General features: G+C 37.9%; 1 protein-coding gene across 3 annotated transcripts in view; it reads left to right on the top strand.

Moving 5' to 3' along the window:
• The window catches only part of FRMD6 (FERM domain containing 6), a 79,731-nt gene that overhangs the window by 29,109 nt on the left and 37,527 nt on the right, over window positions 1-13,095 (top strand). For 2 of the 3 annotated variants that reach the window (XM_029951809.1, XM_029951807.1), the window contains exon 2: window positions 12,195-12,439. In XM_029951809.1, coding sequence (XP_029807669.1) covers window positions 12,341-12,439 — 99 coding nt within the window. In that variant the 5' untranslated portion in view covers window positions 12,195-12,340. The remainder of the gene's footprint in view (window positions 1-12,194; window positions 12,440-13,095) is intronic. The other variant, XM_029951808.1, reaches the window with a different exon arrangement.

Genomic DNA, 13,095 nt, shown 5'->3' with positions numbered 1-13,095 from the left:
CAACAGTGCACGAGGGTTCCTTTTTCTCCATATCCTTGCCAACACTTGTTATTTCTTGTCTTTTTTATTTTAGCCGTTTTAACAGGTGTAAGGTTGTATCTCATGGTCTTGAAGCATCACTGTATGCCTTCTTTCGGAAAGTGTCTTTTGAGGTCCTCTGCCTATTTTTTAACTGGATTATTTGGGGGTTTTGGTATCAAGTTGTGTAAGTTCTTTATATATGATATTAACCCTTTACTGGATATATCATTTGCAAATTATCTTTTCCCATTCATTAAGTTGCCTTTTTGTTTTGTTAATAGTTTCCTTCACTCTGCAAAAGCTTTTCATTTTGGTGTAGTTCCAATAGTTTAATTTTGTTTTGTTTCTCTTGCTTTAGGAGACATCTAGAAAAATGTTGCTAACTCCATTGTTGAAGAAATTACTGCTGTTTCCTTCTAGGAGTTTTATGGTTTCAGGTCTTACACGTAGGTCTTTAATGCATTTTGAGTGTATTTTTTTGTAAAGTGTAAGAAAGTGGTCCAGTTTCATTCTTTTGCCTATAGCCATCCAGTTTTCCCAGCACTGTTTATTGAAGAAACTGTCTTTTCCTCATCCTGAGTCTGCTCAGAAATGTGGTCAGGTACTGAAGGAGATGCCTTATCATTCAAGGGAGCATTTTCCACAGCTTGATGTCTCATCTGTCCAGGCTGAGTTTGCCTCATGGACAGCAACACAGATTCTTTGAGGGGCTCGGTCTCTGTCCTGCCTCCCTTCCCGGGGCCCTTATCTATCTGACTTTACACCCTTATAATTCTTTCTTTTTTTCTTCACTGCATGCAAGCTGTTTCACCTCCCTCCATGAAATGTTTCCTCAGTACTGCACTTCCCTCTGTTCGCAGCCTTTCCACAAATCCAGAGACAACCTTCTGTTTACCACAAGGCATTTAACTTAAAATACAATTGTATTACTTCCTATCATTCCTACTGTGTTAATTTTAACTCTTCAAAGAGATTATAAGGTCTCTCAGGCCAGAATTTGGAAATGATGTGAGAGAGATGAGAAGGAGCATGCTTAAATGAAGTGCTGGAGGACTCAAGTACCAGTTAGCTTATATTGCTGGCTGAGCGACTAACAGAATACTCCGGATTTCCATCCCTCCCTTCCTTCCTCCCTTTCTTCCTTTTTCCCTTCCTTCCTTCTTGTCTTTCTTACTGTCTTTTTACTGCCTTTCTTTCTACCTGTTTCATTTAGGGGTTTCTTTATTCCTGCTAGTTCTATTTTAAAAATGTAGTGAAAGAGTAATTTGGGGCTACCGTGGGTATTTGTGATTTGGGGACAATGTGCTCAATAAATGGTACTTTTTTATTGATGTACTATAATTTACTAATATGTTCCTGTTGTTAGACTATTTAGATTTTCTTCCAGTTTTTACTCTGATATATTATAGTTCAGTGAGTACCTTTGATCAAAAGTGTGATGTGTTTTAGATTTTCTTCCAGTTTTTACTCTGATAGATTATAGTTCAGTGAGTACCTTTGATCAAAAGTGTGATGTGTTTTCATTGGTTCTTTCTTACACATTTTGTCCCCAGAAGCCAGATTATAGGGTCAAAGGTACAAACATTTGTAGGACTAGCCACATAATTTTATTCCTTATAGAGTATGGTAAGCATTAGTTGGCACCAATTCAAGTCCACTTTAAATTGTTAAATATCGAAATGAAATAATCTATTAGCTATTAATAAGAGAAAAACATGATTTCTTTTAGAACTCAACACCATGTATTACCAAAAAGCCGTTCTTCCACTTACTTTCCATAATATGACATCAGTAATGTTACTTAGTAGGAAATGAGTACCCTATTTGATAATCTTCACAATAATTTGATTTCAGAGGTGAGAAAAATGGACACGAAGTAAAGAGACGTGCCCAAGGATACCTGGCTTTCATGTGTTTCAGGTGGATCCAAATCCAGGCAATCTGAATTCATGCTCTTAAGTAGCACATTATATTACCTCTTACTATATTCCCACTTTCCAAATTTAACATTTCTATTGATTCAATAACTACATTTCAAGTGTAGTTATTACTTGTATCTAACTTACTTATATATTACTCGTATATTACCTCAAGCTATTACAGGTTAGGGTTCAGACCACTGCAGAAAAGTGAATATTGCAATAAAGTGAGTCAAATGAACTCTTTGATTTCCCAGGTCATATAAAAGTTATGTTTACACTATACTGTTGTCTATTAAGTACACAATATTGTTATATCTTAAAAATGTACATACCTTAATTAAAAATACTTTATTGCTAAAAAATGCTAATTTTCATCTCAGCTTTTACCAAGTCATAATTCTTTTGCTCGTGGATGGTCTTGGGTCTGCATTGATGGGTGCTGATTAGTGAGCATGGTGACTGCTGAAGGTTGGAGTGACTGTGGCAATTTCTTAAAATAAGACATTGAAGTTTGCCACATCCGTTGACTTCCTTTCATGAACAATTTCTCTGTCTCACATGATGCTGTTTGATAGCATTTTACCCATAGTAGATCTTTCAAAATGGGTTTGAGCCCCGTGTCAGGCTCTGTGCTGACAGCTACCTCAGAGCCTGGAGCCTGCTTCAGATTCTGTGTCTCCCTCTCTCTCTGACCCTCCACTGCTTGCACTGTCTCTCTCTGTCTCTCAAAAATAAATAAAAAACATTAAAATTTTTTTAAAAAACCACAAAATTGGAGTTAGTCCTCTCAAACCCTCCTGCTGCCTTTTCAACTAAACTTGTGTCATATTCTAAATCCTTTATTGTCATTTCCTCAGTCTTCACAGCATCTTCACCAGGCGTAGGTTCCATCTCAAGAAATCAATTTCTTTGCTCATGGATAAGAAACAACTCTTCATCCATTCAAGTTTCATCCTGAGATCGCAGCAATTCAGTCCCATCTTCGGGCTGCACTTCTAATCCTAGTTCTCTCACTGTTTCTGCTACCTCTGCAGTTACTTCCTCCACTGAAGTCTTGAACTCCTCAAAGTCATCCATGAGGTTTAAAATCAACGGCCTCGAAAGCCATGTCTGTGTTGATATTTTGTGCTATTCCAATGAAACACGAATGTTCTTAATGTCATCTAGAATGGTGACTCCTTTCTAGGTTTTCAATTGACTTTGCCCAGGTCCATCAGGACTCACTATCCATGGCAACATTAGTTTTATGGAAAGTATTTCTTAAATAATAACACTTGATAGTCGAAATGGCTCCTTGATCCATGGACTTTAGAAAGGATGTTATATTTAGCAGGCATGAAAGCAACATTAAACTGAGTAAACGTCTCCATCAGAACTCTTGAGTGACCAGATGTATTGTCAGTGAGCGGTACTATTTTAAAAAGAATCTTTTCCTGAGTGGTAGGTCTCAGTAGTGAGCTTAAAATATTCCATAAACCATGTTGTAAGCAGATGGGCTGACATCCAGGCTTTGTTGTTCCATTTATGGAGTACAGGCAGAATAGAGTTAGTATTATTCTTAAGGGCCCTAGGATTCTCAGAATGCTAATTGAGTATTGGCTTCAACTTAAGTCACCTGCAAGCTGCATTAGCCCCTAGCGAGGACTTAACCTGTCCTTTGAAGCATTGGAGCCACACATTGACTTCTCCTCTCTAGTTATGAAAGTCCTAGATGACATCTTATTCCAATAGAAGGCTGTTTTGTCTACACTGAAAAATCTGTTTAGCGAGGCTAGTTTTGTTAATTATCTGAGCTAGATCTTCTAGATAACTTTCAGCAGCTTCTACATCATCACTTGCTACTTCACTTCGTACTTTTATGTTATGGAGATGGCTTCTTTTTTTATACTTCATGAACCAACCTCTGCTAGCTTCATACATTTCTTCTGCAGCTTCCTCAGCTCTTTTAGCCTTCATAGTCTTGAAGAGAGTTAAGGCCCTGCTCTGCATTATTCTTTGGCTTAAAAGAATGTTGTGGCTGGTTTGATCTACCCAGACCCCCAAGTAAAGCTGTTTTGCCTTTTTATCATTTGTGTGTTCGCTGGAATAGCACTTTTCCTTCAGTAACTTGTCCTTGCATTCATAACTTGGCTGACTGGTGTAGCTTTCATCCTATCATGCCTTTTGACATGCCTTGCTTACTAAGCTTGATCATTTCTAACTTTCGACCTGAAGTGAGAAACATGCAACTCTTCCTTTCATATGAATGCTTAGAGACCATGGTAGGATTGTTAATTGTTCTTATTCCAATATTATTTCATGGGGGACTAGAGAAGCAAGGGAGACGGGGAATGACTGGTTGGTGGAGCAATCAGAATACCCACATTTATCAGTTAAATTCATTGTCTTATCTGGGCACAGTTTATGGCACCCCAAAATAATTACAATAGTAACATTAAAGATTGCTGATCATATATCACCATTATAAATACATTAATAATGAAAAAGTTTTAAACATTGTGAGAATTACCAAAATGTGATACAGAGACACAAAGTTAACAAATGCTGTTGAAAAAATGGTGCCAACCAGATTTGCCACAAACCTTAAATTTGTCAACAAGCAAACAAATAAAACCACACACACACACACACACACACACACACACACACACGTTATCTGTGAAGTCCAGTAAAGCAAAGTACAATAAAACAAGATGTGCCTGTATTTTAAAAACAGCTACATGGTAAAAAGTAATGACTCTGTGGAAACTTGTTCTCAACAGTTGGTTCTCAACAGTGGGGGATTTTGCCCAAGGGGGCATTTGACAATGTATGTCCTAAGAAATTTTGGATTGTCACAACTGGGAGGTGGGGGCATTCTCCTGACATCTAATGAGTAGAGGCCAGGGATGCTGCTGAATGTCCTACAATGCACCGGAGGTCCCACAGTGCAAAAGATATTTTAGCCATGATGTCAGTAATACCAGGTTAGGAAACCCTGCTATAGAATCTTCCTTGTCCAAGAATATATATATAGTAAATGAAACATTCCTTAGGTAATGAGCATATACTATGTGCCTGCCAATGAGAGATTAAAAGAAATCTGAGTAGGGGAGATAGAAAAGAAAGATAAGCTACTGAACTGTTAGTATAGAAGTAGTGCTTTGATACAACGAAGTGTATTTGCACAAATGAGTTCTCTATGAAGCAGAATTTCTAACTGAATATGAGTCACAGGGCCAGCCCAAATTCAAGAGAAGGGGAAATAGATCCCATCTCTTAATGGAAGCGTGGAAAAGAGTTTATAGTTGTCTTTAATAGGCCATAAGTACTTAAGAGTAGCACTTAACATATAGTAAGTGTGTACTAAACATTAGCTATAATTAGTGCCTTTTCTGAACCGTAGGTGAACCTTGGCATTTGCTGTTCTCTTTATTTGGAAAACTTCCTGAGATGGATGGATGGATGGAGGGGTGGGTGGATGGATAAATAGAAGGAAGGAAGGGAGGGAGGAGGAAAGGAAGAACAAAATGATATCCCTCTCTTAATTCTATCATCAGTTCAAATATCTGCTTATCAGAGATGCTTCCCCCGATTTCCCTGTATGAAATAGCATCTACACTGCCACCTTATTGCTATCAACTCTCTCATCCACTCTGAGTTTTTCCTCACAGCACATATCACCATCTACATTATGTATTTATTGTCTCTCTCCATCATAGCAGAGTATTAGTTTTATTCAGTGTTACATACTCAGTGCCTGCAACAGCACCTAGTCCATTGTAGGTGTTTAATGTATATACATGGAATTGGTGAACGAATAAATGAATGAGGACAAAAACCAACTCATTTTACCATAGGCATTTTGATATCACTTTTAGAATATCATACATTAAAAGACTGTATCCTGTTTATTCCAAAGTGATATTAACCACAGTATTCATATGCTAATGCTGTCAGCTATTACGTCTTCCCATGAGAGTTATCCATCAGGATACATGTGTTTTGGGGAAGCAGAGGCAATATCATCATCTTGAGTTTCTTGGCAAGGGTATGTTCCTGTCTAGATTTTGAGCTCAAGGACGTAGGGGCACATCTTCTATTGTTGTTGTATTCTGCTTTTCAGCAAATAAATATAGAACTGTGTGTGTAACTTGAACTTCCTAAATGTCTAATAATCAAATTTAAGTTAGAGCTCTCTGCAATCCAGCTTTCCAAGATAAGTTTTCATCTTGTTTTTGTTAGGTTATAAAGATACCTTTATTGACTGTTGAAATATGGCTATGAACCATGCTTGCCTTATAGTTATCATCTTAGCACATTACCACCTTTCACTTTTTTAGGGTGACAGCCTCAGAATTGAGAATCCTCCTTTGCTTCATTCAAAGTGAGACTATATTATGGGTGTTGGAAATTTCTGGTAACCTAGTTCTTTTATTTTTAAATAAACTTCTTTATTTACAATACTTTCAGATATATAGGAGTTGCAAAGATTACAGGAGTTCTTGGACACCCCACATGTACTCAGTTCCCCCTGTTGTTACCGTCTTACATGAGTGTGCTATATTTATCACAACTAATGACCATTATTAATACATTATAATAAACTAACATTCATACTTTCATTCTGGGGTGACCCAGTTTTAAAGATTAATTCTAATTTCTAAAAAAAATGAAAATGTATATTCAATGTACACACATACCAGGTGATAGCTTCCTGATTCTTAAAAGAAACAAAGTAACTTTTAGCCAGTGCACGTTATCAGAGAAAAAGGGACTTATCAGAATGTGGGTTTAAAATTCAAGTGGGGGAATTTTTTTTAATTTTTTTTTTAATGTTTATTCATTTTTGAGAGAGAGAGAGAGAGACAGAGCATGAGCAGGGGAGGAGCAGAGAGAGAAGGAGACACAGAATCCTAAGCAGGCTCCAGGCTCTGAGCTAGCTGTCAGCACAGAGCCCGACACGGGGCTCGAACCCATGAACTGTGTGAGATCATGAGCTGAGCTGAAGTCAGACGCTTAACTGACTGAGCCACCCAGGCACCCCTCAAGTGGGGGAATTTAACAGCTTAACATATTTTATTTGTGAGTTGGGTATTGGTAAAGATGGGCTTGATCATTGGTAAAGGTGTTTTTTTGTTGCCTGGCAAATCTCATCCTACAACACGGTGTGTTCAATAATCTATCCTAAGATCACTGGACAGAAGAGGGCTGCCTGGAGTAGGAAATATACCCTGTGGGGCTGAGTCGGAACTTTGCTGAGGACACAGAAAAGGTAGCCAATGGCTCAGAGGCTAATTTACCCAACTCAAATTGGTATAAATTTAGTCTAATTCTTTTCCCGAGGACTGTCCAATTTAAGATTAAATTTTACAGTGGAACATATTAGAGATATAGGCATTTTGCTATTTCACTGGAATCTTTTAATCAGCTTTAATACAGTCCTGGGTAAAGTAAAAACTTAATCCTATCTCTCTTTTAGGACTTTTTAAGTTTGCCATCCTCAAAGCAGAAAAGGCAGCAATGAGGGAATGCTTCTTAAAGACTCTGTTTTTCATTAATTTTTCTTCAGTAATCCTTCTCCAGTCTTTTTTTATTGGATTATTTGAATCATAAAATAAGTTAAAATTATACTCAACTGAAATCTGAAAATTATTTTAATGAAGCTCTGGAAACATCTCAAGCCTCAGAAGATATTTTTTCCTTAGTTTATTTTTTAAATTCCAGAAAGTAGGTCAGTAGAAATGCCCCCTTTTAATTGATTTAACTATGAATGGAAAATTATAGGAATAACTCAATTTGAAGTATAGATTTAAATAAGAAGAATTACACTGGGATTAATATCATTTAAGTGTTGGAATTTAAATAAGATGCATTTAATTATAGCTTAGAATTTCTTCTTGAAAAGATTTTAATAGAGAGGAGACCTAAGTATTAGAATAGATCAATATGTAGGGGAAAAATTTGTTGTGAAATTGACAAGGAAATTGTTTTACAACCATATTTCTCAAATAGTTTGTTTAAGAATATTATTCTAGGGGCACCTGGGTGGCTCAGTCAGTTAAGCGTTCAGCTTTGGCTCAGGTCATGATCTCACAATTCATGGGTTCAAGCCCTGCATCAGGCTGTGTGCTGACAGCTCACAACCTGGAGCCTGCTTCAGATTCTGTGTCTCTCTCTCTATTCCTTCCCTGCTCATGCTCTGTCTCTCTCTGTCTTTGTCTCTCTTTATCGCTCTCTCAAAAATAAATTAACATTAAAAAAAAAAAGAATATTATTCTATAGGACCTTAACAGACAAGTCTTAGAGGAGGGGGATGTATTCCATGACCAAGTAAGTTTGAGAAATATTAAGTTAAACAAATTAGAAGTTGCCTGCAGTACTCCTCAGAGCCTTTAACACTTTGAAGGTATATGTAGGCCCCCCCCCCCCGTATCCCCAACTTATTTATCCCTAGGTCACCTAGTAACACTATTCAGGAAAGTGTTCTAGGAATTTATACCTTTGAAAATATTGAGGACTTTTCAGAAGTCCTCATATGTCACTTATTCCCCATTCTATACCTCATGATGTTTTCCTAGTGTATACTGTAAAAGTATTCTATTCAACTGTTTGCTCAGTACCTTCCTTCTGTTAACTGAAGTATGGTTTTTTACATGAGTATGTGTCAGAAATACCTGGGAGCTTTTTTAAAAGATTAAGATTCCTGAGTTCTGACCTAGGAGATTCTGAGTGAGTAAAAATGTCAGTGCGCTCAGGATTCTGTATTGATTCCAGACACTCAGGTGATTCTGATGCAGCCAAAGTGGGTCTTCCAATCAGTGCTTTGGAACTGTTGAACTAAAAGTGTGCATTTGTCAGATCAGTGATTGGATTTGGGGTGCACTTAGTTTGTGATCATATAACACAGTGGCCAACCATCCCATACTGGCGATAAATGTCAGTGTTGACCTCCAGTGACCCTATAGGGTGATGTGCTGGCTACAATCTTAATGTGAAACAATTGCTGTTACCTTTTAAGAAAAGCAGAATACTTGTAAGGGGACTTCTGGTCCCCTTCGTAATAAGGAAATTATGTAAGGTTACCATTTGTTTTTGCTTTTGAGTAGCTCCCTTATTGGTGGCATTTTATTCAAACTTTAAAAAGAAATACCAGTTGATATTTACTCGTAGTCATATAAGATTATATTCTCTCTCATCTTTCTGCCAATGACAGATGGACATTTAACCTTAAGCAAATAGACCAGATTACATCTCATTTATGCTTTGATTAATATGAGCACTGATAGCAGCTTTTCTGTTAGAACTGTGTGGTTATGTACTCGGAAAACTGTAGAACACTTATGCCTAAGGAAATTGAAGAGCACACAAAGAAATGGAAGAGCATTTGATGCTCATGGATTGAAAGAACAAACATTATAAAAATGTCTGTACTACCCAAATCAATCTACACATCTAATGCAGTCCTTATCAAAACCGCCAGCAAAGCTAGAACCAACAGTTCTAAAATTTGTATGGAACCACGAAAGACCCTGAATAGCAAAGCAATCCTGAAAAAGCAAAACAAAACTGGAGGCATCACAATTCTGGATTTCAAGCTATATTACAAAGCTGTGTCATCAAGACAGTATGGCACTGGCACAAAAACAGACACACAGATACAGTGGAACAGAATAGAAAATACAGAAATGGACCCACAAATATATGATCAACTAATCTTTGACAAAGCAGGAAAGAGTATCCAATGGAAAAAAGAGTCTCTCCAACAAATAATTTTGGGAAAACTAGATGGTGACATGCAGAAGAATGAAACTGGACCACTTTCTTATACCATACACAAAAGTAAATTCAAAATGCATGAACAATCTAAATCTGAGACAGGAAATCATCAAAATCCCAGGGGAGAACACAGGCAGAAACCTCTTTGACCTTGGCCGGAGCAGCTTCTTAATAGACACATTGCTGGAGGCAAGAGAAACAAAAATAAACATGAACAAGATAAAACGCTTCTGCACAGAGGAGACAATCAACAAAATTAAAAGGCAGCCTCTGGAATGGGAGAAGATATTTGCAAATGGTATACTTGATACAGGGTTGGTATCCAAAATTCATAAAGAACTTATCAAACTCAACACCCAAAAAAACAAATAACACAGTTAAGAAATGGGTAGAAGACATGAATGGAAACTTCTCCAAAGAAATTGAGATGGCCAACCAATACATAAAAGAGGCTCAACATCACTCATCATTAGGGAAATACAAATCAAAACCACCTCACATGTATCAGAATGACTAAAATTAACAACACAAGAAACAGCAAGTGTTGCAGAGGATACAGAGAAAGGAGAACCCTCTTGCACTGTTGGTGTGAATGCAAAGTGGTGGAGCCACTCTGAAAAACAGTATGGAGGTGCCTCAAAAAACTAAGAATAGGATTACCGTATGATCCCACAATTGTACTATTCGGTTTTTACCCAAAGAATACAAAAAGATTCACGGGGATACATGTACCCCAAAGTTTTCAGCATTATCAACAATAACCAAACTATGGAGAAAGCCAAATGTCTATCAACTGATGAACTGATGAATGGATAAAGAAGACATGGGGTGTGTGTGTGTGTGTGTGTGTGTGTGTGTGTGTGTGTGTGTATTACTCAGCCATCAAAAAGTATGAACTCTTGCCATTTGCAATGACGTTGATGGAGCTGGAATGTATTATGTTAAGCAAAATAAGTCAGAGGAAGACAAATACCATATGATTTGACTCATGTGGAATTTAAGAAAGAAAACAGATGAACATATGGAAAGGGGGGGTGGGGAAGAAGAGAGAGGAAACAAACCCCAAGATTCTTAATGATAGAGGGTTGATGGAGGGAGGTGGGCAAGAGATAGGCTAGATGGGTGATGAGTATTAAGGAGGGCACTTGTTGTGATGAGCACTAGGTGTTATATGGAAATGATCAATCACTGAATTCTACTCCTGAAACCAATATTGCAGTGTATGTTAAATAAGTAAAATTTAAATTTTAAAAAAATGTGGTTATACTCTCTGGTAAAACAATTCTGTATTCTTGGAAATTCTCTTCTGCCTCCTACAAATACAGTTGGAAAGAGACAATATAAATACTATTGGAGAAAAAATAATTACTGTTTGAGAAGCAACTAGTCTTAACTTATCTTGGTTGAATAGTGTTATATTAGCAATAATATATGAAAAGGTAGACACACCCATTAAAAGTAGAACATAACCCCCACTGTTTTAAAATTATTCTGCAAAGTCTTGCCAATGCAATAAGACATGAACCAGTGAAAAGGTGTGAGTGTTAAAGATTGGAGATAAAATTTTCATTACTTGCAAAAAAAGTATGTATTGAAAACCCAAGAGAAATTAAAAATAATGTGTTTAATAAACTGAATAGGTTTGAGAGGGTTTCTGCAAAATTCATAGTCTTTTTGTATACAAACATGGTTTGATATATACAGTTTTGTCATTTCTATGTATTAATTGGTTGGTGGGAAAAAAACAGAAAAATTGTTTGCATTGTCTGATTAAAGGATCAGGAGATAGAGCAGCACCATAAAGACTCAAGGAGAAAAAAAAGTTATAAGGAGAGCTTAACCTTGGTAAGTGAGAGAGATCAGTGGAAGTGAATCCTGCAGAGCCTGCTGATGGTCTGGAGGTCACTGGCTTCTTTTGGCAGAGCCATGAAGGAAATGAAAGCCAGACCACAGTAGTTAAAGAAGGAATGTAATGTAAGAAGAGCCAAGACATTTATTTGAGTTTGTAATGGAAAAAAAGATTGAGAATGTTGGTGTTGTTGCTGGTTTGTCATTTTGATTGTTTATGGAACCCTTAATGTTGTCTCCCACCCGAGACCGGAAACTTCTCAAAGGCAGGCTCTCCCTCTCTGCTTCTGCCAGCGCTGCGGTGCATGGCACTGCCTTGAATGTAGGAGGCGCTCATTGGCTCTATGTTTAGTTCATGACTGTGAATGAAAGTTTTAAAACAGTTGATAGTGGGCAAAATACAGACTATGTTTCAGTGAGTTTTCATTTATTAAACCAGGCTGCCATCACATTGAATTCCTCTGGGTGTGTGCTAGAAGTCCAATGCGCTATCCATTGCGCCACAGAGCCGGCATGGCTACCACCGCATTGAGACGGGCTGTCTCTGTGCCAAGAGAGACAGTTGTGCTGCTGCTCATGTCCCTGTCTCTCTTCTCACCAATCTCACTGCCTTCATTTATGGCTGGCTTTTGGGCTTTTTTACAGCTATGAAACCTACGTAGTGGGACATCATGCTGCTTCTCCCATAGGGCGTGTGATGAGGAGCAGAGTTTGGCTTTGGAGTGCTCGGAACCAGAGGAATTGCCGAGGACTCGGAGCCCAGCCCTGACCACTAGAGAGCCCACAACACAATGAACAAATTGAATTTCCATAACAACAGAGTCATGCAAGACCGCCGGAGTGTGTGTATTTTCCTTCCCAATGATGAATCTCTGAACATCATCATAAATGTAAGTAGATCCGACTTTAAAAGTGTTCGAATACCCTATTCCCAGCCAGTGGCCACATTCAAGTTATTACCTGGTGAAGGGTGAGAGCGTTACAGAATGAGGCCATTAATAATGTGGCAGAATTGGGGTGTGAACATTGTCTACACAGCTTTGAATTGCGGCTTCAGAGCAGCTGCCTTCAACATTCATTCACTTGGGGGTGAAATTACAGAATTGTGGTTACTATATTATAAGAAAACAAACACCTTGCTTTTTTTTTATTTTTATTTTTTCCAGGTGCTATCCATTTATTTAATTTAATTTATTTATTTTTAGTTTATTGTCAAATTGGTTTCCATACAACACCCAGTGCTCTTCCCCACAAGTGCCCTCCTCCATCACCCCCACCTCATTTCCCCTCTCTCCCTTCCTCTTCAACCCTCAGTTGGTTTTCAGTATTCAGTAGTCTCAAGTTTTGCGTCCCTCTCTCTCCCCAACTCTCTTTCTTTCTTCCCCTCCCCCTGGTCCTCCACTAGGTTTCTCCTGTTCTCCTGTTAGACCTATGAGTGCAAACATATGGTATCTGTCCTTCTCCGCCTGACTTATTTCGCTTAGCATGACACCCTCAAGGTCCATCCATTTTCCTACAAATGGCCATATTTCATTCTTTCTCATTG

The sequence above is a fragment of the Suricata suricatta genome, chromosome 9 (genome assembly GCF_006229205.1).
Source record: "Suricata suricatta isolate VVHF042 chromosome 9, meerkat_22Aug2017_6uvM2_HiC, whole genome shotgun sequence".
NCBI classification, from domain to species: Eukaryota; Metazoa; Chordata; class Mammalia; order Carnivora; family Herpestidae; genus Suricata; species Suricata suricatta.
The sequence above is the reverse complement of the archived record's forward strand: the minus strand, read 5'-3'. Positions and strand labels throughout refer to the sequence as shown.